Source organism: Taurulus bubalis (genome assembly GCF_910589615.1).
Source record: "Taurulus bubalis genome assembly, chromosome: 6".
NCBI classification, from domain to species: Eukaryota; Metazoa; Chordata; class Actinopteri; order Perciformes; family Cottidae; genus Taurulus; species Taurulus bubalis.
The window spans coordinates 22,078,601-22,102,530 of NC_136594.1; the positions used below are offsets into that span (position 1 = coordinate 22,078,601).

The 23,930-nt window shown below is 42.8% G+C and overlaps 1 protein-coding gene across 1 annotated transcript in view; it reads right to left on the reverse strand.

Annotated features, from left to right (window-relative positions):
• The window catches only part of LOC306737699 (alpha-1,6-mannosylglycoprotein 6-beta-N-acetylglucosaminyltransferase B-like), a gene marked incomplete at both ends in the record, with an annotated part of 101,478 nt that overhangs the window by 20,041 nt on the left and 57,507 nt on the right, over positions 1 to 23,930 (reverse strand). The window contains one exon of the mRNA XM_079219460.1: positions 843 to 974. Within this exon, the coding sequence (XP_079075586.1) occupies positions 843 to 974 (132 nt within the window). The remainder of the gene's footprint in view (positions 1 to 842; positions 975 to 23,930) is intronic.

Sequence of the window (23,930 nt, forward strand, 5' to 3'; positions counted from 1 at the left end):
CCGATGCTTTTAGTATAATAATATTTTTTTCCAAATGCACTGTGGCACTTTAAGTTCTTGAATTGGGTATCAATTTACTGTCTTGTTGCTGCGGTCTCATGACTGCCATCGCCTAGTTTCCAAGTTGTTCATCTTTATAGCGATGCCAAAAGCCATTAAGCACACTTTTGTAACTGCACAAAAAAAACCTCTCAGCCTGTTTCTTTGCAACGTCTCACTAATCTTTCTTCTTTCTCACGAGGCAGATGTCTCCTGTTTTTCTTCCTGTCTCTTCTTCTCTCTGTGTTTGATCGCCGCCCCGCTGCCGACAGTGAGCCTCTGAGAGCACTAAGACAACAGCAATATTAAGCTGCGGAAACAGGGTTTGATTGGAAATCGGTCCATGTGCGAACTCACGGGTCCCAATGTGCATGTTGAGTTGTCAATTTCCCATATGCCTCCAATCTCGCACTACTTGTGATATTTTTATTATTCTTGCTGTGAAGAGTAATGGTGCCTGACAGGTGGTACAGTGCCAGTTTGTGTGTGTGTGTGTGAAGTTCTTCCACTAAATCACAACAGACAGAATCATTGTGCATTTTGTCTTTAACTGTATGAATAAGTGTGTGTGTGTGTGTGTGTCTGCAGCAGTTTGTTTGTCTGACAAAAAGAGTGTGTGAATTTAACAAGCTGAATGAGTTACAATCAGACATCTGGACAGAGACATGTGCAGCTTATTACCGGCAATAATTAATCCATAAACGTAACCGTTAAATCCATCCGCCTGCCGGACAAATTGCTGACACACACACAAAAACAGAGATGTATGAATCCACACTCAAGCACAATGCACACCCACTAACTTGTGTTTCTTGAGCGAGAGCCCCATGTGCTGCTTCATCTGCTGCATGCCGTGGTAGTCGGTGTAGATGAGGTCAAAGGGCAGCGGGCCGGTCAGCGGGCAACTTCCTCTGCCTGGGGGCACGCCGAGGAACCTGCAGCACACACAACGAAAAAGAGAGGAAACATGACCGACAGAGAAGAGAGAAGACTGTACTGCAAGCATTCATTATTGACTCGGACGAAAACATTTTAGTTTTGCTTCAGAAAGGAACGGAAAAGACAAGGAGGAGCATACAGTACAGCATTGTCTGCTGGCAGTTTATTTCACAAACTTCTTTCTGTTTTTATTGTTTTACGGTTTATACCCATTTTTCTGAAATATTTGCCTGGAGTAAAAATACCTACCGGTGAAACATTTATTTTATTCATTCAATTATTATACAGATTATTATAAAAGATTAGTTTTTTAAAACGTTCAGTCGAGTCGCACACAGTAGTTAATTATCAGGAGTGGAAGCTTAAAGTCCACGTTGTCATTAATAACTGCCGCTGGGCAGTAATCAGGTAAAGGCCAATCTCACACCAATTTCATTTAGACGGGCGGACAGTGTTAGAGAGCTTTATTAGAATATAGACCCAGGCTGAGATACTATAAGGGCTTTTCTCTAAAGTTTGAAGGTTTTTTAAAGTGGCTTTATGGACGAAAACAACCCAATAATGAGCCCGTTCTCTCTTTCTCTCTCTCGCAATTATCACCCTTTGAAAAATATGTTGTGTTCAACTCGCTTACCGCCGTATTGCTGTTCAAACCTTTTAAAATGGGTTCACAGAATTGTGATCATTTTAGGGATGTAAATTGCATCACATTAGTGTGAATTCATCATATGCTGGAGCGCACAGCACAGTGACTGCATGCATTTAAACATGACCACATGGTTATTTGGCTTCGCTGGCTCCAAGTTTGATGGTTATTACATATGTTTAATGGTAAGTCATGTGTTTAGCACAGTTGATCGCTCAAACCACTTAGGAAATAGAAAGTGTTGGAAGGAATGTCCCGGCATGAAGCTGAATAGACAAAGAGTGTCAGCTCCTTCATCAGCAGAATATTCTGTTTGATTGACAGCGGCTCTTTGAGAAGTGCCCACACCACAGCAGTGAGGTCTTAGGGCAAAAAATATGGGCGATACACATTTTTGAAAGAATCGCACCATTTTTCAAATGCATGCCCCTTGAAGAAATCAAAGCCCCTGAAGGCTGGAGCTGCTAAGTCCAACCCGCTAAGCTACACACCGACACAAGCGAGAGGCGCTGACTGTATATCGATGGCTGCGTGATGCCGGAGTCGGAGCGCAGCATGAAGAGACGTTTAAACCAAGATGAGCTGCAGTAGTCGCGCTTGAGCTTTTGAGCATTGTGTGCCAAACTGATTAGGACCACCAGCAGCCTGGCCTTCAAAAGATCTGGGTGACCGCGTGACAAAGTAATCTGCCAAGGTGATGTGAAATAATCAAATGGCAATCACTGTTTATCTCCCCTTGCTCGAGGAAAAGGTTTCTCATATCAAAGGGAAAAAAAAAATATTCCCCAGGGTGAAGGAATGAATAAAAAAAAAGGTGTTTTGACTGAAAGTTGAATTAAATGTGTGTTTGTTGATCCGATGGTATCCTATGGGTTATGCTGAGTTCAATCAAAGTCAAGACCGAGCGCACTGCCTTTGGCAAAATATCATTCAAACAAACAGGATGAAAAGAGCTGATGGATGGAGGGAGAGAGAGAGAGAGAGAGAGAGAGAGAGAGAGAGAGAGAGAGAGAGAGAGAGAGAGAGAGAGAGAGAGAGAGTGACTGATGTGTTGAGGTAGTGTGTGTCTGTCAGGTGCTTAACTGTATAAGTGCTTGTGTTTATATAATGTATACCTGCTGTGTTGGTACACACACACACACACACGCACACCAATATAAAACAAAGTAGAGAACGCTATTTAAGTGTGTTATGTGCTGTATCCAGTTTCCCATCCTTGTTCGACTCAGTTTCAAGTTATTGATCGACTGAGGGGCTCTCTGTTACCGTGCCGACAGACCTGTTATTGGATATCTGACCTGTGAGTGGTCTGCTCGCTCTTACTTAGCTCTTATTTCTGCGACAGATGAAGCCAAAGGCTAATGAACACCGTAATGCGATTCGTACCCCCGGTGAGTTTCATCCTCTGACGCTAGTTTTGCGCTGCAGTCTTTTTGGCTGCAGCGTCGTCCAGAGGGTCATTCGATCGTGTAGCACGGGAGCACTTACACGAGCTCTGCTGGCAGCTGCTAAACGAAACAAGATAGCAGTGAAAAAGACAAAGATAACAGAGTTCAATGATGGGATTGAAGTGGTACTCCTGTAAACCAACAACTGCAGTGTACTGATATGAATGACGACTGTAGTAGAAATATGACGAAATCAACTTAACTCAAGGTTCACATGTATTTGTCTTCACCACTGAAGACTGTTGGCTGTGGTTGAAAACTAGTCAGTGGGTTTCGTGTTGAGATCCTTTTGTCAAATTGCTTTGTCATGAAATTTACTTTCAGTAGCAGGCAGTAGCAGTACGCCTAGACATGTATTGACTGTCCAGGCACATTTTCTTTAGTATATACATAAGTGTGTATTTTTAAATAATTGAATGTACCAGGAGGTTTTGATTACTAGAAGAAAACCTATGGCATAACTAAAATGATCTAGGTGCATTACACATCAAACTGCTTTGACATTGTAAGCTTTGACATTGTAAAAATAGTGTCTCTTTTGAATTTGACTAAATTGTTTATACTTTTCATTGTGTAAAGCGTGAAAAACTATATTTGATCTATATATCTATTGCCTTTCAACGGCTACCAGCTAACAGTGCTGGCGGGCCTAACAGTGTTCATCTGAGGAGGAACCGCAGGGTGGGAGATAAGCTTTGGTGAAAACATGGTCGCTCACCAGATGAAAGCAGTGCAGTGCGGCGGCTGTGAGCTGAGCCTGAGTGAGTCGTCAAAGAATGTCGAAGCTCAAATGACATCACACACAGAAGGAGGCTGACTTCATTCTCTGCCAGGTAGACTTTATTCCACTGTATCTTTACATGAATAAAAGTTGCTTCTATATTAATATTCTGATTGTTCACAATCACATGTCCGTATGCACATTGGAACTGGAAGTGTTCCTCCTGTCCACACTGGCGGGGAAGACGTGCCTCCCTAATGCGATCACACAAATACACGGTCCTTGTTGTTGAAGAAATTCGTAACCTATCCTTTACGCATATTCACGAAAAGCTTCACAAGTCCACGTCTCTTACATTTCCCCCCACAGTGGCTCATGACATCACAACCGTAGTATAGCCTGCATCAGAGTGCTTTAGAGGCTAGTCGCTATTTGGGGTTTGAAGCCCTGTGACACACCGTGGAATAGCATGATGGGATTTCAAGTGTGCACTCTGCCTGGAGTGTGGAGTCCCTCATTAATCTAGTATTTCCATTAGCGATACAATGTCAGACTCCATCCTTATGGATTATGGAGAACTCTCATAGTTAGAGAGGCATATTCAAAGAGCCCATTCAAGGAGAACTAATCACATTTCAGAGATGACAGGCAACAGCAAGCTTGTAAAAGTATTATTTACACTGGTTACAGAAGCTATATTTGTATATATGCCTTAGGTCCTAAAGTCTGACCTTAAGGTCAATAATGAGTGAAGCTCCACTGATGTGTGAAGCTTCTTATTAAGTTTGGACAAACACAGGCGCTTACAAGGCCTCACCATGAGCGCCTGCTTCCTTGGCACAATCACTTATACTAAAACATCTAAGTGCTAAACGGTTCTCTTGAAAATTAAAGCACAAGGTCAAAGACAATCTCTCTCTCTCTCTGTTGTGGAGAGTATGAGCGGAAGAAAAGGGTTTTGGAGGAAGGGAGGGAAAAGAAAATTATTTTGAATGTCTTTTTAGCCCCAAGTTTCCAGTGTCCTACCCATTGTCCTCCCAGATTGAATATTCTCACTCCCATAAAAGAACATCTTCAATCACATTTGCCCGTCCCCTCTCTTCTCCCCTCCTGTAAAAACCTCATGACTTTGGACTGGAAGGTCGGGAACTGTGACAATGAAAAAGGGCTGAATACATCCTCAGTCACACACCGAAACAGGAGCATAAACACATCCAGTGGTCCATTAAAAACAGAAACTGGAATCGTTTCTGCCAACCAGTCATGTTGTAGTTTACATCTATGTCTGTCCAAAATGTCAACACGATCATTTTATTGTATTACATCATTGAGTCCAAGTAGACTTTTGTGCCAAATTTGAAGAAATTCCTTCCAGGTGTTCCTGAGATATCACGCTCACGCGAACGGCGGACAAACAGAAAAGGTGTTGCCTTCAGCCACGACTGTCGCCGGCACTGAGGCGTACAAAGCGGCACTTCATAATGATCCCTACACCGTCTCTGGTTATTCATTGCAGCAATAACATAATATGGACAATTCATTTTCATTACGCAGTGCTGCAGCTCAGTCAGGCCTTTTGTTTGCCGGCAGATATCCATCAGTCCCGCCCGCGTGTCGGCCTATCTGTCACAACAGAGCGGAGGGGAACAATGAGCCAAGTAATAAAAGGGCTTGGGTGATTCCAGTAATGCTAGCCGGGATTCAAAAGAATAAACAAGAAAGATACACAGAAAAAAAGAAAGGAAAACACAGACTGTAATGTACCAACAGCTGAGAAAACAGCAGCATGACAGAATACAAGCAGCTCCTTGGTTCTTCAGCGTTTCTCTCATTCTCCTCCTCTAATCCCTCTGCTCTCAGCTGTTCAACCGAAGCATCTCGGCCAAGGGGGGAAATTAGCTGTTTACTCTTGAAATAGTCTATTTTTTCATCGTTCTTTGCTTAAGGAACGCTAAAGGACAATTTATCTGATGAAACTACATTGAATGCCTGACCTGCAGCCATGAAATTCACCCTTGAATAGAGGTTGGTATAGTATGAACACCTTTACTGGCACCTTGTTTAAGACATTAAATGGCAACTATATTTGGAAGCTCCCTTCGGCCCCATGGCATTCCGTGTCGGAGACGGACGTTGTAAATCCATGTGTTGGCCAATATGTAAACATGTTTATGTATGAGGTCAAAACTGGAGTTGCAGTTCGGCAGGGCTTGATGCTGCCAGTGGTGGAATATAACTTAGTACAGTAACACAGGTGTTCGGTCATTCAGGCTAATTACACCTCAGATTGAAGATGTGCCGGAGCTTTGATGAGAATTTACAAGGTCACAAATCGTCATGTTCCAATAAGAATGACCCTGACAGGTTCAACAAAGTTAGCAGGAGGCTGAGGAAGTCTACATGCGTCCACACAGTTCCTAGCAGAGGTCTCATCAGCCAGATTAACTGAAAACACCCGGTTGACCCCAGCTCCCCGCTGCCGCCTCCGAGCCGCAGCCGACCCTGGTCCTCGCTGCCTGTTGTTTCCTGTTTTATTTTGAAGTCCGTGTCTCTTGTGTCTGTTCCCGCACTTCCTGCCCCTGTGATTAACTGACCTGTCCCTGATTGTTTCCTGCTGTGTCCAATCACCTTCACCTTCCCCGTGTATTTAAACCCTGCTTGTCTCCTGCCCCGGTGTCGGTTCTTCCTGTGAGTTCCTTGTGTATCGCTGTGAGTAAGCCTGTTTACCTCGCTGTTTTGATCCAGTGTTTTTTTAAAGACTTTTGTTAAATAAATTTACTTTAGAACCCTTGCATCGGCATTTGGGTCCTGTTTTGAACCCCCAATCGTAACAATATTGGGTCAACCAAATACAAAGTCAGTCAACTAATTAAAGCCTTTAAACCAAAATTAAATCAGGACATATAATTCAATACCAGTTGGATTGTGGCTCAATTTTTAAGACACAGAAGAGTCATTCAATACATGGTCCATATACACATTGTACGTATCGGCGCATTCCTAATGCAATGTACTAACACGCAGAAAAGACCCTATACAGAGGTTTCAAATAGACATCAGCACACACACACACACAAACACACACACACACACACACACGCACACGCACACAGGATGGCAGCCATCCCAGACACAATTTGAGTGCCATGCAGGGCCACACAGGAGTCCAATTACCCAAGGTTCTCTTGTCTCCTGGCTGGCATTGAGTCAACAAGCCCTCAGGATGCACACACACACACACACACGCACACTTCATTGCATGGGGTATGAGAATACATGGGTGAGGGTAGGCAGGGGAGCACTGTACCAATTCACAAATTGAAAGAATATTGTGTTTCAAAACACATTTCTTCAAAACTTTGAACTTTTTGCTCATTCAGTATGTGAACAACCGACAGAATCTCAGCGAAATGCCGCTTATGTGTGTGTTTGCAATTGTTCTTTGTGTGAGTGTGTGCTACTGTTTTCCTGGGCATGGAACTATATAGCTATTCCACTCAATACCAAATGACTGTATTGATCTCCTAAGGAGCAATTTAGCAGGGTGTTATTAGACTCACAAAAGCACAATATGAGCAATAACACACAGTGTATTGCTTGTGTAGAGCTAATATCTGTCATTTTTTCCGTGTGTGTGTGTGTGTGTCTTTGTTAAGTGGAGCAGAAATACAGATATTTGATCCTTTCTCACTCCAGCTCCCTGGTCTATACCCATTATATGATTTAATGCATATGTCTGTGCCTCTCTGCCCAGTCTTGTGTGTGTGTGTGTGTGCGTGTGTGTGTGTGTGTGTGTGTTTGTCTGCATGACACAGAAGTTGAGGAGCGTTCCAATCAGTGCTGTCAGCTAATGTCATCCCCACTGTCCTGGCTGACAGAGGGCGAGACGGGGTCAGCAGTGAAAAGAGGATGGAAGCAGCTGAGACTGGACACGCTCTGCTCTCGTGTTGCCACGATACCAACATTGAGACTTTGATACAATACCCTGTCTCCATACCTCAATATCGATACTGAAACGATAGAAGGCAAACGCCTCAAACATCAGTACAATTAATGGAATAACAGATGACGGAACACGGAACTTAATTAGTATTCTTTAATTCATTCAAAGTGTTCACGGTATACAGTAATATGATGTACTTTGCAACCAGATATCACATTTTGTTTGTTTGTAAAAGTGCCGCATCAGTACCATCAGGTTTAGAGTGATAATGATGACAACGAGTCAACGACAAATACATTCAGATAAAGTTCAGTGAGAAGTCGATGAGGGAAGAGCTGCTAAACTCAGGAAGACACCGCGGTACTGATACAATGGGGTATCATTCTTTTTTTTAAACGATGGGTATTATTCTAGGTATATACCTTATTAGTCTTTGTGTGTATTCTTCCATGAAATAAAGACAAGACGAAACAGAGTGATGATAATGTTAAGCGTCAGATCCAAATTTAGTTTTGAGATTGTTGAGTTGAGATTTGTAGTTCAACTGAGTTGAGTCAATGCACATTTTCCTCAATTTCTATTGTCAACAAAATAATTTGCACTGGCAGAATGTGGTGAAAATGTTTTGACGTTTAAAGCGAAGCAATTTATTTTGATCACATCTTTGTTTTTGTTTTTAGTTTTTACACTTTTCAAATTCAAGCAAAGCTAATTAAAACTATCCCCGGGACTTCAAATTGTTTGCATGTCAGAACCCAAACAACAATTTGGATGGCGCATTTTCAACAAATTAAAATTCTTGACTTTTTTGCTTTTGATGTCCCAAATGGCTGAATGTTGATCAACACCCTCATCCTGTCAGGAAAGACAACAAATATAGAAAACTAGATGCTAATCACTTTTATGATAGCAAACATGTAAATGTCATAGAATTGCACATTTAACACTTTCCTCAGGATTGTTTTTGCAGATTTTTGCACAAAACTGAGGGAAACGGTGACCTGGTATGCACAATGTGAACATGTTTATGAGCCTAACTGACTGTAGACGGTTTCAAAGAGCGGCCACGCGAAAATAAAAAAGTGAAACCTCAGTGCTAAATGTCATGGAAATGTTGCCTTGGTGTTGCATAAGGTGACATCAAAAAGTTACTGCCTGAAGAATTGGTTTGAAGGTTTATCACCGTGACATGATGACAACATTGCGCAATACCTCTTATGTGCAGACCCTGGAGGCAGCTGTCGGCAGCATCATACCACCTTAGGGAGTCTATTTTACATGTCAAGACGTTCCCTCAGTGGTGTGTGTGTGTGTGTGTGTGTGTGTGTGTGTGTGTGTGTGTGTGTGTGTGTGTGGAAGGATAGATTGCTTGAATACCCCAAATTCCTGGCTGAAAAAGTAAACATTGTTGTAAATCAACATGTTCTTAATTCTCAGTGCAATCAGACGATCGACTCAAACATCGATGTGTCATCAGTTTCCACATCCGCCTCTGATTACACCCAGGGGACGGCAATCTGCGTTTCTCTCACTTGACACACACGAGCAGATATGTGCACACCATTCAACACAATCTTTTTCACATGCACCGAAAAACCCACACACACACACACACACACACACACACACACACACACACACACACACACACACACACACACACACACACACACACACACACACACACAGCTATAAGCAACTGACAGGCCTCAGTTATCAGCCAAGACAGGGTGCACTAGATAAGGGAGCCGCAAGGCATCATAAACACCAATACGAGAGAGAGAGAGAGAGAGAGAGAGAGGGAGAGGGAGGGAGGGAGAGTGCAGCAGAGGGAGAGAATACTCAGAGATGAAAGAAGGAAGAGGAAAAGATTCACCACTCCTGTCAGAGATAATACAATTCTCAGATGAAGAGCTCCAGTGGAGAGTGGGAGAGAGAGAGAGAGAGAGAGAGAGAGAGAGAGAGAGAGAGAGAGAGAGAGAGAGAGAACTCTGTGGGATTAAGCAGAAAGCGAAAAGAAAAAGGGTGAAGAGGAGGAAGCTAGAGCAAGAAAGGATAAAGAGACAAGGTGATGTTAGACAGAAAGATTAGGAGGTTGAAACTGGTAAAAAAAAAAAGGGGATAACAATATCCAATGCTGGGGACGTCTGTGTGTGTGTGTGTGTGTGTGTGTGTGTGTGTGTGTGTGTGTGTGTGTGTGTGTGTGTGTCATCATAGTGTGTGTGCAAGAGTGAGAGAGTGTGTGCGAGCTGTACAATGATAATAAGTAAGGGAAATACACCTCTATAACCTCCAAGCTCTGACTTTGGTCTCTGGATGAAATGTGAATCTACATAAAAGTACACACACACACACACACACACACACACACACACACACACACACACACACACACACACACACACACACCACAAATACATCTATTATAGACTATAACAGTACTCCAACCATGTGTGGAGCTTTGTTTCTGGTCATTTTGAGAAAAGCAATAATGGATTAGAAAATATAATTTTTAAGATCTTTTGCAAGAATATTATTATTATTTAGTTAATTTGTGTACTATCTGTACCCATTTGTTTACCTTGTTTACCATACTCCACCTCTATGACTTCCAAGCTCTGACTTTGGTCTCTAGATGAAATGTGAATTTACACACACACACACACACACACACACACACACACACACACACAGCCCCCCCGCCCCCCATCCCCTCTGCTAATAAAGCCGGCTCCTGCTTTGTCTCCCAAGGCATCAGGAAGTCCGCCTTATTCCCTTCGTCAGCAACTTTTGATCTAATCCCACTACATCAAGAAGACTAAGAGTCGGCATTGGTTGTGACAGAAGAAGTCGAGGGAATTGAAAATGCACATACACACACACACACACACACACGCACACACACACTGCTCGCCCACACACACATATGAAAATGCATATGGTGGGATACGGATGTGTAAATAGATATTTGGCGCATTATGCTCTCGCACATGATGCAGATCAGATAAATCCTCTCTGCAACCTGCCGCCGGCACTCAGGAAGGAACGAAACAGAAGAGGAGTGCCAGTCAAATGATGCAGGAGGCAGATGCCTTTCACTCGAGAGTGGAGCGAACGCACACATATGGATGAATGTGTCGGAACAAACACTCACAAATCACCCAAAGTCAAGTGGACATGTGGATGCGAGTGCCGTCACACATCCCACCACACACACACTCATCCCACCACACACAGAGTATTCAAGTGAACTCATTAGAATTACCCCGCTGACATGGCACAGCGCCAACTGAGAACTCATTTTTTAGCGATGTGCGTTGGCCATTGCCCCTTTGAAGCTGCACTCAGATGCCTGCATTGAGCTCGAGCTCACACCTGAAATTAGACTTTCAAACCCACACTGGCGTTGGAGGAAAGAGTTTTTAAGTGGCAGTCTCAAAATTACTCAAGAAAGACTGCAACTTTGTTTTCGTCAGGAAGTATGATGACTTGAAAAGTTTTAATTAGCAAGTTCACAGGTGGAGGTGACTGCAGCAGCCATGCAAAAGTATTAAAAGTGATAAGTCTGATAAGGTGGGAAGACACGGGGGAGCATGTTAAAGCGACACCGCCAATGTAGTTGCACGCTGAGAATTTCTGAGGCCGTCCTACCATAAACAAAACGACAGCATCGACCATTGCAGCCAATGCCCCGAAACAACACATATTTACATTTAAGTGACAGATAGTGTGCTGTTTGTGATGAAGCTATACAGTCTTCAGAAGGAGGAGGTTATGGTGGATGGCAATCTTCCACAAGGAAGGCCCGTTTTTTTACCCACAATACTGGTTTCTTTCATTCATAATCACGATTGATCCCCAACCTTAACTGAGTGGCCAATGCTGGTCTGTCTGCGTGTCGGTCGGTCCACCACTTTGGTCTGAACTATATCTCAACAACCGTCGAGGAAATGGTGTTATGGACTCTCTTACGTCGGCTCACATCTCTCCATCAGACAAATGGAGCAGAAACACGATGCCGGTTTGTCGGTGGAGGAGCTGTAAAGATGTAAGAGCAGCGTCTGGCTGCACTGACACTGGCTGCATCCATACAAATAACTGCCGGTTTGTTTTATAACTGCATTTGAGTTCAGTGTTACCCAGAATGTGCTGCCAAAAGCAGAGATAGAGAGAGAAGGAAAGGCCCGAGTGGGAAAAAGTGGCGCATCTCAGGAAAAAAAAAAAAGTAAAAGGTGAGAGAAACGACAGCAATCTATTTAGATTTTGTGAAATCAACACCTTTCTTTGCTCAGCCTAATTTCAAGGCTGGCTGCCCTAAAATGGCCCAATTTTCTCCTCGGGGAGAGCACGGAGATATCAACTCTATTGACATCACTTAGAGCCCGTCTTTGACAGCCCGTTGCTTTTCAAGCCATTAGGAAGAGGAAACACAGACAGCATCATTGAGCAAAATGCTCTGGGTTGCCGTGTTAACTCTTAACAACTCCACGGAGGCCTCGCGAGGTACAGTATGCAGGCACCAAACCCAATTACGCTTGACTTTGCTCACATCAGCTGCATTCCCTTTTCAATGAACGTGGAGATAACAAGGGCTCTGATATAACTAACAAGCGCTGTCAAGTTTGCTCAAGGAAAAAGTGGATAATAAGAGATGTCTGACCCCATTTTGAGCAGTGCTTGGCATAGATGTGATAAATAAGTCTCCGGTTTGGATGCCATTTAAATTACTTTAGCTTTTACAGACACAATCATATATTCTCATTTATTCTCAGGGTTAACAGAGACCAGGGACACAGATAAAGCTGAAATGCTCAAAACAGAACACTGATAATATTCAAAATGAATTTAACTTTAAAATATGAAGGAGAAGCCAAAATGTGAGCATACTGTGTACTATATGGTGTTCTTAATTAAACTATTATGTTTTCCGATGCGCATAATTGATGATGTAACTATTGATATTTTCCATAAATGCATGACTGCATATTTTCCCTATATCTAAATTGATGACTATGTGCTTGCTCTGCAGGTGCCGCACACCAATTTATCAGTTGCGGTCATGCACCGGTGCGCTGAGAAACAATTAAGAACCATTATGATGTTGATGATTTAGGGCTCATTATTTCTCTCAACCCTAAAATGAATTTAGTTCTCTCTACAGTTTCTAAGTTACTTCCTATGACACCGTTTAACTCCGTTTGTATGGAACTGTATCCCTGTATAAAATACTCGCCCTGATAACCTCGTTGGGGAACAAAAACATGTGTTTTCATTCGTTTGATGGGACTTCCAAAGTGTGGCTAATGCAGGTTTAGTGACACATCATCTAGCTGTGCAACGTTTCTATTTCATATGTATTGATCTAGTGCACACTTTTTATTATTTTGTTTGGAAAGAAAAGACACAGTAACTATAAGAGCAAGAATACTGTTAAGAAAGTAATTTCAGTAATTAATATGCTTTTGTCCAAAATGATTGAATCCTTTCAAAGATTGGGCCGGCGCTTTAAAAGAAAAATCAGTTTCAATCACGAAAACATATTTGTTAAAATGATGTAATGTGCTGCCTCCGCTGCCTCACTTGAATGGCAAGCTAACAAATTCTTCAAAATATAATTCTTTCACATATCAAGTGTTCAGCACATCGCTGTGCCGAACCCATCGCCGAGCGTAGATAAACCACGTTCACGTCTTAAAAGGGCAATAAGTCAAGAGAACAACCAACGTCTCGTGTACTGAGGGGTCAGACATTGAATATTTTAGGAAAAGCCAAATATTTCACGACTTGAGATTACACTTCCTCCAACTTCTCTTTTAATGTGCTTTTCCTTATTTTATTTTCCGTCTAGCTCAGGCAGCTCCTCGTGAGGAATAAAGCTCGGTGAAAGGGAAAGGAGGTTGATGAATGTCTGATAGCGTTGGTTTTACTGGCGCTCGGCTGAATGTTTCCCCGGGCCTTGGAGTCTATTCAGGGCTAAAACTCCCCTCCCCTGCTTCCATTCCAGGTAAGAGTAGATTGAAAAGCCCTCAGCGTCTGTGTCTGGGATAGCGAACCACACAAACTCGTGCAACACACACACACACACACACCGTTGCTCACGCATCCCCTTGATGTACCTGTCTGTCTAGTGTTTCCCGCTCACTTTATTCAGACAGAGCCAACTGTTTTGGTCCTGTAGCCGTTAGAGGCTGACCTCCCGGGCCTTTTTCTACACAGTCAGACAATTGAAGCCATATAAAGAGCATGAAACTGCCTTTACTCTCCACTCTAGCCTTCTCTCTTGGTCAATCGCTATTGTTCTTGTACACTCAAGACAAAATGACTGAATGGGCCAAAATCCAGAGCTTTACAACAAATTCATAAGGGAAACAGAAACGTTAATCGTGGTGCAGTCACTTGGTGTTAAGTGACACTACGGCACGAATCTGCGCTAATTGCCACAGCACTTGATTTGGTGTGAATGCAGCCTTATCCAGATCACTATACTTATTGTACCCCGCTTTACCTGGGCTACATGTAAATCAGGGGGAGCATCGCTCCAATCCAAAGCGTGTGGCAGAAGTTAGCGATAACATCTAGCTGGCAAACAACTATCCATAAACTCATGCAAATACATGAATCTATCGCATTCATGGGCCACGAGCAAGACACACGTTTTATTGTCTCATTCAGGTTCTCATCCACACCTCATCCTGACAGATCCTCCAGTGGTAAAACTGATCACTAATCAGACTAGAGATAACAGATTCATCTTGGCACCTCAATTAAATGATTGAAAAACGCAAGTTCCATCAAGTGTCCTTTTGCCAAACGTTCATTTATCTAGTTACATGCTACATGTATGTATATAAAAGAGTGTTTTTTTAATTCACTGTATTTTTTTTTTTTACCAAAATATCTTGTCAAATGAAAACAATATTGTTGACAACTCATCTTGAACTAGGAGGTGGTTATACTACTTTATCCAATTAAATGGGATGTGAGAATGATTCACTAACACGCACATCATATGCATGTAATATAGTTAGTGGGTAGCTAGCAGAGTGATATGAAGTAGAATAACTGTGTTTGGATTTCTGCTGCCAAAACTTTACAAAAAAATATATTATCTGTCTCCTCCTGATGCTACAAACGAGGGAGGTGTGTATGGAGGTGGACATTCCCACAGCTCCATATCTCTGCACAGCCCTGCTTTGTACAAGCGTGCTACGTTCTCTAATCCCACTTTTTTTAATCCAATTAATTATCAGGGATTTGAATCCCCCTCGTTACTAAACCCCCATCCACATATTCTGTTTAATTTGGAAATAGGTCACATTACTGTAGCTAGAGATGCTCCAACTCTTGTTTCACTGTGATTTTTAACTGTCTGTAAGTAAAGAACATACAGTATTTAAAATATACAACAATACGGGGGGACAGAGATTACGGAGGAGCAACTTGTAATATTATTATGGAAGATGTTTTGTTGTTTGTACAGTTTACTCTACCGCAATCGCATCATAAGCTGTTTTTATACGTCCTGGCCTCAGGTCGTGTCCTCCTGACACCGGTTGAAACATCCGTTTGTATTATACTGAATGTATATGTATGTAACATTTGTGTGTATATTTTTACTTTATTTACAACAAAATATTCGACTATTGGGTATTTGCTCGTTTGGTTTTCTCAAGCCTCCGCAACATACGTAAAACAAACTAAACATCTTGGAAAACATCTTTTTTTTTAAATACAAACAATACAGTAGAATGACATAATCCTTAAAAACTAATGCATTTACCTAAATCGAATTACACGCGTTGCAGCACTATGTTGTCCATCTCAGCCGAGAGCAGAAACATGTCTGGCTGAGTCCTCTCCAAGTCATGTCAAGGACGTTCCATCATTGCTGACGTCGGAGCGCAAGAGGAATTGCGCTTTAATGACATGAGTCCGTGCTGCCGACTCATTACTATTGAAGCATCGGAGCCCAAAGTATGGTATTCTGGACCGCCCTGCTATAGTCTCATATCTCAGTATTCAATTATTGTATTCATCGTTTTATTCATCTTTGAGAACTGCTCCAATGGTAATGGTATAAAACCCCAAAGATGTAGCAGCAGACAGCCATGTCAGTACAGCAAGGACTGTGCTAAATCAGCCAAAGAAGCATGAGCCGCGACTTGTCCTATTTGTATTTCCCAGTCCCAGTTGTATCATGCCGACCAATTAGAGGTGGAGATGTGAGTCAGAGCATCACCAGTAACGAAAGACAAAGTCACCCATGAGCCACCACTGCTCCCCCTGCCCCCAGTGCTTTAAATCTGAGACAATGGATGAAGGAAGTCATTACCAAGGGTGGTGTGTGTGTGTGTGTGTGTGTGTGTGTGTGTGTGTGTGTGTGTGTGTGTGTGTGTGTATAAGGGGTTAGAAGTAAGGGTAGGGGTGATGAAATGCAGTAAGAATCTGGGAAGTTGCTAACAAGCACATTGATTTCAGCTTAGAGGGGAACAACATGGAGACAAAGTGAGAAGGAGCCAGACGAAGAGCAAGAGAACAGAAGGTGAAGAGACAGAAGGCAAGAGAGGAGGAGTGAGGAGAAGAGCTTTAAGCAGACAAAGTGATGCAGACGCAGCATACCGTTCATTTGCACGCTCTAGTTTTTTAACAAAGAGACAAGCTGACGCTCAATCTCACATACGAAACACACGCACAAGCACACACACATACACAAAACACATTTCCCACAATTGATTAATGTTAATGTGCTGCAGTTTCTCTGATAAAGGGATCTACCCAGAAGTATCTTTCACGAGTTTCACACACCTCAGCATCTTCTCTTGAATACAGAGATCGGATACACCCTCCCTTCATAACTCAAAATGTGGATATTTTGAATGGGAGACGCTTCTCCACCGCCAAGTGTATAATGATGTTTTCAGATATCTGTTTTACAAGTTATTTTCCCTTTAAAACCTGCATACTGTTTGTTGCACAGCGAAGAAAAATAAAGGATGTGAAAAGAAAAATAAGAGAATGCAGCGATGTATGGAAAGTGAGGACAGCCTAATTGCCCAGAAGAAAAGAAAGCAAGATCAGGGTTTAAAGATAAGATGTGTGTGTGTGTGTGTGTGTGTGTGTGTGTGTGTGTGTGTGTGTGTGTGTGTGTGTGTGTGTGTGTTCCTATCTGCTTTGGGCAGGTATAATAAGGCAGCTCGTAGGCAGCCTGTGGGAGAGCAGCAGGTGAACCGAGGTCACCGACTCCAGTCTCTCTACAGGCTTCCCTTTAATGATGGCAGAAAGGTGAGGGAGTCAGGTTGATGGGCGGTAATGGAGGGAGAAGAGACATGGGGGGAGGGAGAGAGATAGAGAGAGAGAGAGAGAGAGAGAGAGAGAGAGAGAGAGAGAGAGAGAGGGTTTATGGGGCACAGAGTCACACAGAGCGTGACTTTGACTTTTCATGGACCTAACACAGAGAAAAAAAAACAGAAACCCCGCAGAAGAAAAAGAGGAGCCCAGCAACTCCCACAACCACCCACAGCTTCACATCTCCTTGCTCATTCTTATATCTGCATCATATTTCTGCATGTGTTTCCGAGAGGGAATGCACGTTTTAGCTGGAGGTGAATAACTGCAGAGTTTGTCGAGCCCACACCTCTAACTTAAAAAAATGATGACCTGGCACTTTCAAACTCGTTTGAGGTGCCCACGCATACCATTTAACAAGGTCATAATACATTTAGTCCACTAATGTTGACAAACAGATGAAACAAGTAAATTATCACCAAAAGCAACTGGAGACAGTGAAGTAAGAAACAGATTAGAAGGAAAACAAGTGTGCAACCGGGAGCAAATCTGAAGTCCAATTTTATAGCATTACGTAACCTCAGTGGATGGCTCTTTTTGCATTAATCTCAGGGGTTATGCAAGCCATTTCTGGGCTAAATCGCTAGACTTACAGCAATGAGCTTATGATGCAAACTAGCTTTAGTTATTTTACAGCACACAGTCACGTGCTGAAGTTAGCACATGCACATCTCTCTTCCTGTGAAATGCACACTCTCACGCAAGACAGACAGATACGTCTGGATACGGATATTCCTGAGGTGGAATATGAAGTAGGACGACCGGTCTGTTCACTCGTTTATAAGAACTATGAGAGAGAGAGCTTGAAGCAACCTGGGGATTCACTGCTAAATACAGACTTAAAGCAATTGAGATCGCTTGAATGGTGGACTTTGGGATTTTGACGTGCAAAAGCCGAAGACGGGAGAAAACCACTGTGGAAGCTGAAATGGGATCACTTAAATGCACAGGTGACTGTGTGCAGAAGCAAATCAAAGTTTTATGGCAAGGATGAAACTTGTAAGAGCAAAAGAGTTGTGAACAGATGGCCTTTATAGCAACGTTTAACTGTCTCTGTAACAACTGGTAATGGCCCCGACAGAAAGCTGAACCATTATCTTGTCTACGAGTGACAAGGAAATGTCTGATGACACATCATCTTTTGTGATGAAACACATGATTAGAAAACAGCGGCATTAACTGTAGCAGTAATTCACAACACTAGCATTGATTAATAACATTTATATTACAACCTCATTCTGTAACAGGAGCACTAAACAGCAGCAATAACCAATAACGGCAACCAGTTGCGTTGAGGGGTGAAATGAGAGAGGGAAACATCAACTGACCAGATGATTAGGTTTACGTTGAGGTTAGTTTTAGGTTAGTCTGGGATAAGGCTCTGTTACACCCAACAAAGCGGCACTTAAGGTCATGGTGTGAGCAAAGGTGATTTTGGCTGGCCAATGGCCCATATGAGCGCTCCACATGCCCATCATGTGCCCCTTGAAGTGCACTTTGGGACACTTGGACCAACTAAATCATTATCCGTGCACTCAAGTGCACAAAGGCCACTTTAGCACCCTCCTTCTGCCTCAAATGGTAATTTTATGCAGCTTTTCTGTTGAATCACCACAGCAGCATGTGCATTTCAGGTGTAAATGAGTCTATAGACTTTGGGGAAAATAAATAGAAACAAAAAGGCAAGTTCAACTGGGTATATGCATGATCAGCACAAACTACTACTGACATTTTATTGTGACTGTTGTGCAAAACACACGGATCCTTTTGGTATCGCTGCTACAGTAGGAGAGAAACAGAAAGCAAGACTGAAATAGAAAACACAGCTGCAACTATTCTGACGAGTCTATCTGTGTCAGGCGACAACCTCAGGGTCTGAAAAGTGAGGTCAATAAGGAAGTGCCGGAAACTTACATTCTTTCTAATAGCCGTCAGGGGCAACTCCTCAAAAAGAAGTCTGATTGTAGTAAAGTCTATGAGAAAATGACCCTACTTCTCACTTGATTTATTACCTCAGTAAAGACTGTAGTTTATGTTCTTAATCGCTAGTTTCAAGTCTTCTTCAGTACAGCATGATGTTCAAATAGAGAATTATGGTCTCATTTAGAGCAAACTAGACGATGCAGCAGGGTAGGCTTTAGGGCGGGGCTATCTTGTGATTGACAGGTCACTACTGCAGCGTTGTCCAGTCTGGAAGTTGTCTGTGTTTTCGTAGAATAACTTTCCCCCTTTCAATGTGTGCTTTCTGTTCATCGAAGTTAATTGTAACCATTCTGGTCGCCTGCAAGTGTTTCAATCAGCGTTCGGTTGTACTTAGCTCCACCCTCTCGTGTCACTTCTGGTTTCGAAAAATCAAGATGGCGGCTGCCAGAATGCTGAACTCCAGGCTTCAAAACGACAGCAAACAAACCGATGGGTGACGTCACAGTGACTACGTCCAGCTCTCATATACAGTCTATCTCGATGTGCTATCTCTGTCCATTGATTCTTACAATATTGTTCAGTCTTTTTGTTTGAACTTCTATGAATAGTGTTTGTGCTTGTGGGTGTTCAATGTGATTAGGAGTTGACAGGAAATACAGTCAAGAGCTTAGAAGAAAAATAAACTGAGTTTGAGCTTTCAGAAACATTACTGGACTGAAGATACATTTTTCTGTCGTTCTCAAAACAACACCAGCACTGAAAACCCTTCACACATGTCAATGTAAGATTGCTGTTGCCGTCGTGTCTGTCCAGTCCCACTATCCAATTATCAGCAAATCTCAAGGACAAAAGAGACAGGGTCCTTTCGATTCCCTACCCCTCCTCTATCATTTACTGTTTCTGAGGTGTTGATTGGCTGTAACTTTGTGTCTTTCCACCTCAATCCCCAAAAGTCCCAAAGTCTGATCTCCATGGCAACTGAGACATTACCTGCAGTTGGGATGAGATTGTGAGACTTGACACCTCAAGTTGGAGGAAGAGATGGAGAGGAAGTTCACGAGACATCAAGTGCGAGTCACACAGGGCACAGAAAGAGACTGAGAATCTAATAGCTGTGAGTGTACGGGGGAGAGAGGAGACTATTAACTACAGCTGAGTTTTAAATCAATAATACAGGACATAATCCACTTGGAAAAATAGTGAATATATGGAATATAATTATAAAGGCAAAAATCTATTTGAATTGCTTGCTGGCCAAAAACGCTTACAAAGAATATTGATTGTTTACAACAGACCTATAAAAAGTAAAGATTTCAATATACAAAAAAAAGTTACAGAAAAGTTACTTAAGAGAAGTAACAAACAAAATCATTATCTATAGATGACAAGCAATAAAATACACCTTCTGTTAACCTTCAATTAAGAGTTGTTCATGTTCATAAATAATCCAATAACATCTGACAAATTGAACATTCAAGCAGTTTTCAACAAGAACTGCCAGTACCTTTGAACGGATTTAGGGCCAACCCCGTTGGTCGGAAGTGTTTATAGTTCTAGCTACAGTGGAAGGTGGTCTCTAGATGAAACCCTTTAATTATAAAAGGGTCCTCTGTAGAAGGCCCTGAGTGGATTCAAGATGAAACAATTGGAATATAAAAGGGTTCTTGGTAGAACCCCCGGGTGGGTTCTGGTTAGCACCCTTTGAAGGTGAAAAGCTTCTGGATAGAACCTCCAGAGAGGGTTCTGGGTGGCAGGGTTCTCCATAGAACACATTTGGAAGGGGTTCTGGTTGAAACCTTTTTAAAAGGTTCTACCTACCAGAAACCCAAAAGGGTTCTCCTATGAGGACAGGCCAAAGAGCCCGTGATGATTCTAGTGAGCATCTTGATTTCTCAAAGTGTCCTGTCAGAGGCCACACGGCGGGTCCAGAGTGTGCTACACTGCAAAAGGCCACATCTTCCTCTCCTGTGCCGGATTATTAAATGTTGCACGGAGCCTTCAAAATGTCTCTTTACAGTAGTGACAGGATCAGGCAAAAAAGGTGCTGACCATCCACCGCCAGTGATCTGCACCCTGGAGTCTGTAATGGAGAGCAGACGGAGCCCCGTCTCTCCTCCTCCTCACACTAATACATTTCAGGTGCCTTGCCAATCTAATTGGCACCAAATTCAGCTTCATTTCCATCAAGCTGCTCGTTCAGGCCACATTGTGAGGAGTGCACACTCAGCAAAGACCGGGAGATGCAAAAAACCTGTATTGAATTAACTCGGGTTTGTGTGCTGCGTGCGCGCGCGCGCGTGTGTGTGTGTGTGTGTGTGTGTGTGTGTGTGTGTGGGCAGGTGAATGGTGCAAGTGAAATCTCTGCTCTGTGCAGAAATGAAGGACAGTGCAAGATCCAAAACAAAGGGATGGAAATCATCAGGGAGCCTTAAAAAAAAAAAAAAAGAAGAAACGTTATTTGCATATTTGAATAACACAAGTCCCCGCCCAAACTGCACACGTGCTAACTCAGCGCATTCCTGTTCTTCCCATTTCTCTATACCCATTTTCTCATCAGTCCATCATCCTGCACAGTGACAGCATCGAGACTAAGATAAGTCACAGAAAAGAGATAATATAAATGAATGATTTCTCAATATGACATGCAGGCCACGACACAATCAAGAGAGAGTACACACAACACACTACAATTCAGTGAAGTAGAAGGTTTCACGCATGTAAGTACACCACTTCCCAGTTGAATCAGTGGAAGTTGTTTTTGTCCACATGTTCTGGTTCTCATTTTTCCCTCTCAGGCTATGTCTTTGGGCCACAGTGTGTGTTAGTGAGCCTCTGTGTGCTCTGATCATGCATCTCTGGTGAATAAGGTCCAGCCACCTCATAGTAGTACTGACTGGAAACTACAAATCAGGGTGTATGTTATACACAGTAGCACAACCCGAGACCAAATCATCCCCTCAGTGGCCAATTACAGCTACCTCCTGCTTCCTCCAACTCTCAGATGTGGCCATGAGAGCAATGTATCACACACACACACACACACACACACACACACACACACACACACACACACACACACACACACACACACACACACACACACACAAACCATTGCCAAGTTGTGGAGTTGTGGAGGTGGATGGACCCTGAGCACTTTTTGTTCAGTTTTGTTTCTAATGCTGGTCAGTCTTGCCCCCGAGAAAAGCAAAGAAATGTTTCTAAATCTGTATCTGGACTCAACTTCCACTAAGCAGCGTCTTTTGGCCAATTTGTGTCTGTGTGCCATGGTTTCCCATTCGTCTCGGTCGGCCTGCTTGTCCACATTGCCGTTGCCATTTCTCTGTCCCTGGCTACGTCTTTGTGTGTCTTTGCGGGCACATTATTTGGGACAGGAGGAACAAAGGAAAGTGCAGTATGTCCACAAAAAAATGGACAACACTGTGAAGAAGTGAGAGTAAGACATTTGAATCTATACAGGTGAGCTGTACACAGAGTTGTATAGTAAGGAGTCTGAACTGAAATAGGACTGTAGTGGACCTCTTTGAAGTCGCGTGTTTTGAAGGAATGATTTATCGAAAACAACCCAATAGGACACTGTTTTTCAGTCAGTATGTCTCTTTCTGTCGATCGCACCAGCAGACAATACATCAACATCAGCCATCTGTGTAGAAATAATGCGTTTATTGAGTTGCATATGAGTGACTGAAGTCAACTGTGAGCTACTCAAGGTTTCATCACTGTAGGTTCCTCGTTTCTTTACCGATAGAACGCAGTGATTGGATTGCGTTTGATGTGAATACACACGCAAAGCCAATGTGTGAGAGAAACGACACACAAAATGCATCACATTGTTTTGTGTTGAGAGAATATGGAAATCAATACTCGCGCTTTTCAAATCACAGATCGCCGTGTGTTTGTGTGTGTAGCTTTGTGGCAGGAATTATGGTGGATGAATATGCATTTGAACGACAAAGTATGACAGCACAAATGAGTGTGTTACAGATCAATATGCCGCAAAAAGCTAAAACACAGTGTGTCATCTTTTAAGTAGCATCTGCTTGCCCTGAATTTACGACATGTTTGCTGTGAGGTTTTCTAAACATTCTGTAAAGATCAATAGAGACGCCACATAATTGTGGGGAACATGAAAGTGGAGGGAGAGACTTTTTTTCTTTTCACAATACAACTCCATGACTCCAAAACTGCATTACCACCTTTGTTCAACCGTAACTCTCAGTTGTTTTTAAATCTTACTGAAGGCAGGGACCAAGAACAAAAAGTTGACACGCCAAAAAAAACAAAAAACAGAAAGCGATTGGACACACTGCATAACCCTTTTTCTGTTCCACTTTGCTGCAGCAAACCATGTGGAAAGATCGACATCAGGAGGCAAAGTTGACGTTGCCATTTCTCACACCAGTGTTTTTTAAGGACCGAGTCAGGATCCGAATAGCAGTTTGAAGAAAGATTAGACTGCTTCCCCAAGTAATCCAGCGCTCAAAGGTATTTTTCCCCACCCGAAGCCATTCCATATGAGCAAGGTGGAGGAAATAATTCATCACGGCGGTATGTTAGATTACGTTTCACAGTCGCCTGAAACACGTCGCCGCCCGGGTGGTGAGAAAGGCCGGTATTAAAACGAATGTCCCGAGACACCACAGTGACACGGTCGGCCTAAAAAACGGTCCCGCCATCCATTTCCAGTCTGGCATCTGAGCTTCGGCCTTGTGGATGTCCCTGCCGTCTCGAAACTCATTTTCTTTAAAGAATAAAATTCCACTCGATTTTCATACTCTCTCCTGCTCCCTGCAGAGCTGTTATATATCTGCAAAATGACTCCCGAAGGCTGAGGGGGGGTCAATACTATACTTCTTCTGTGATTTGTGAGCGTTGTCGCACGCAGGCAGTGCACAGTGGAGGGAGAGT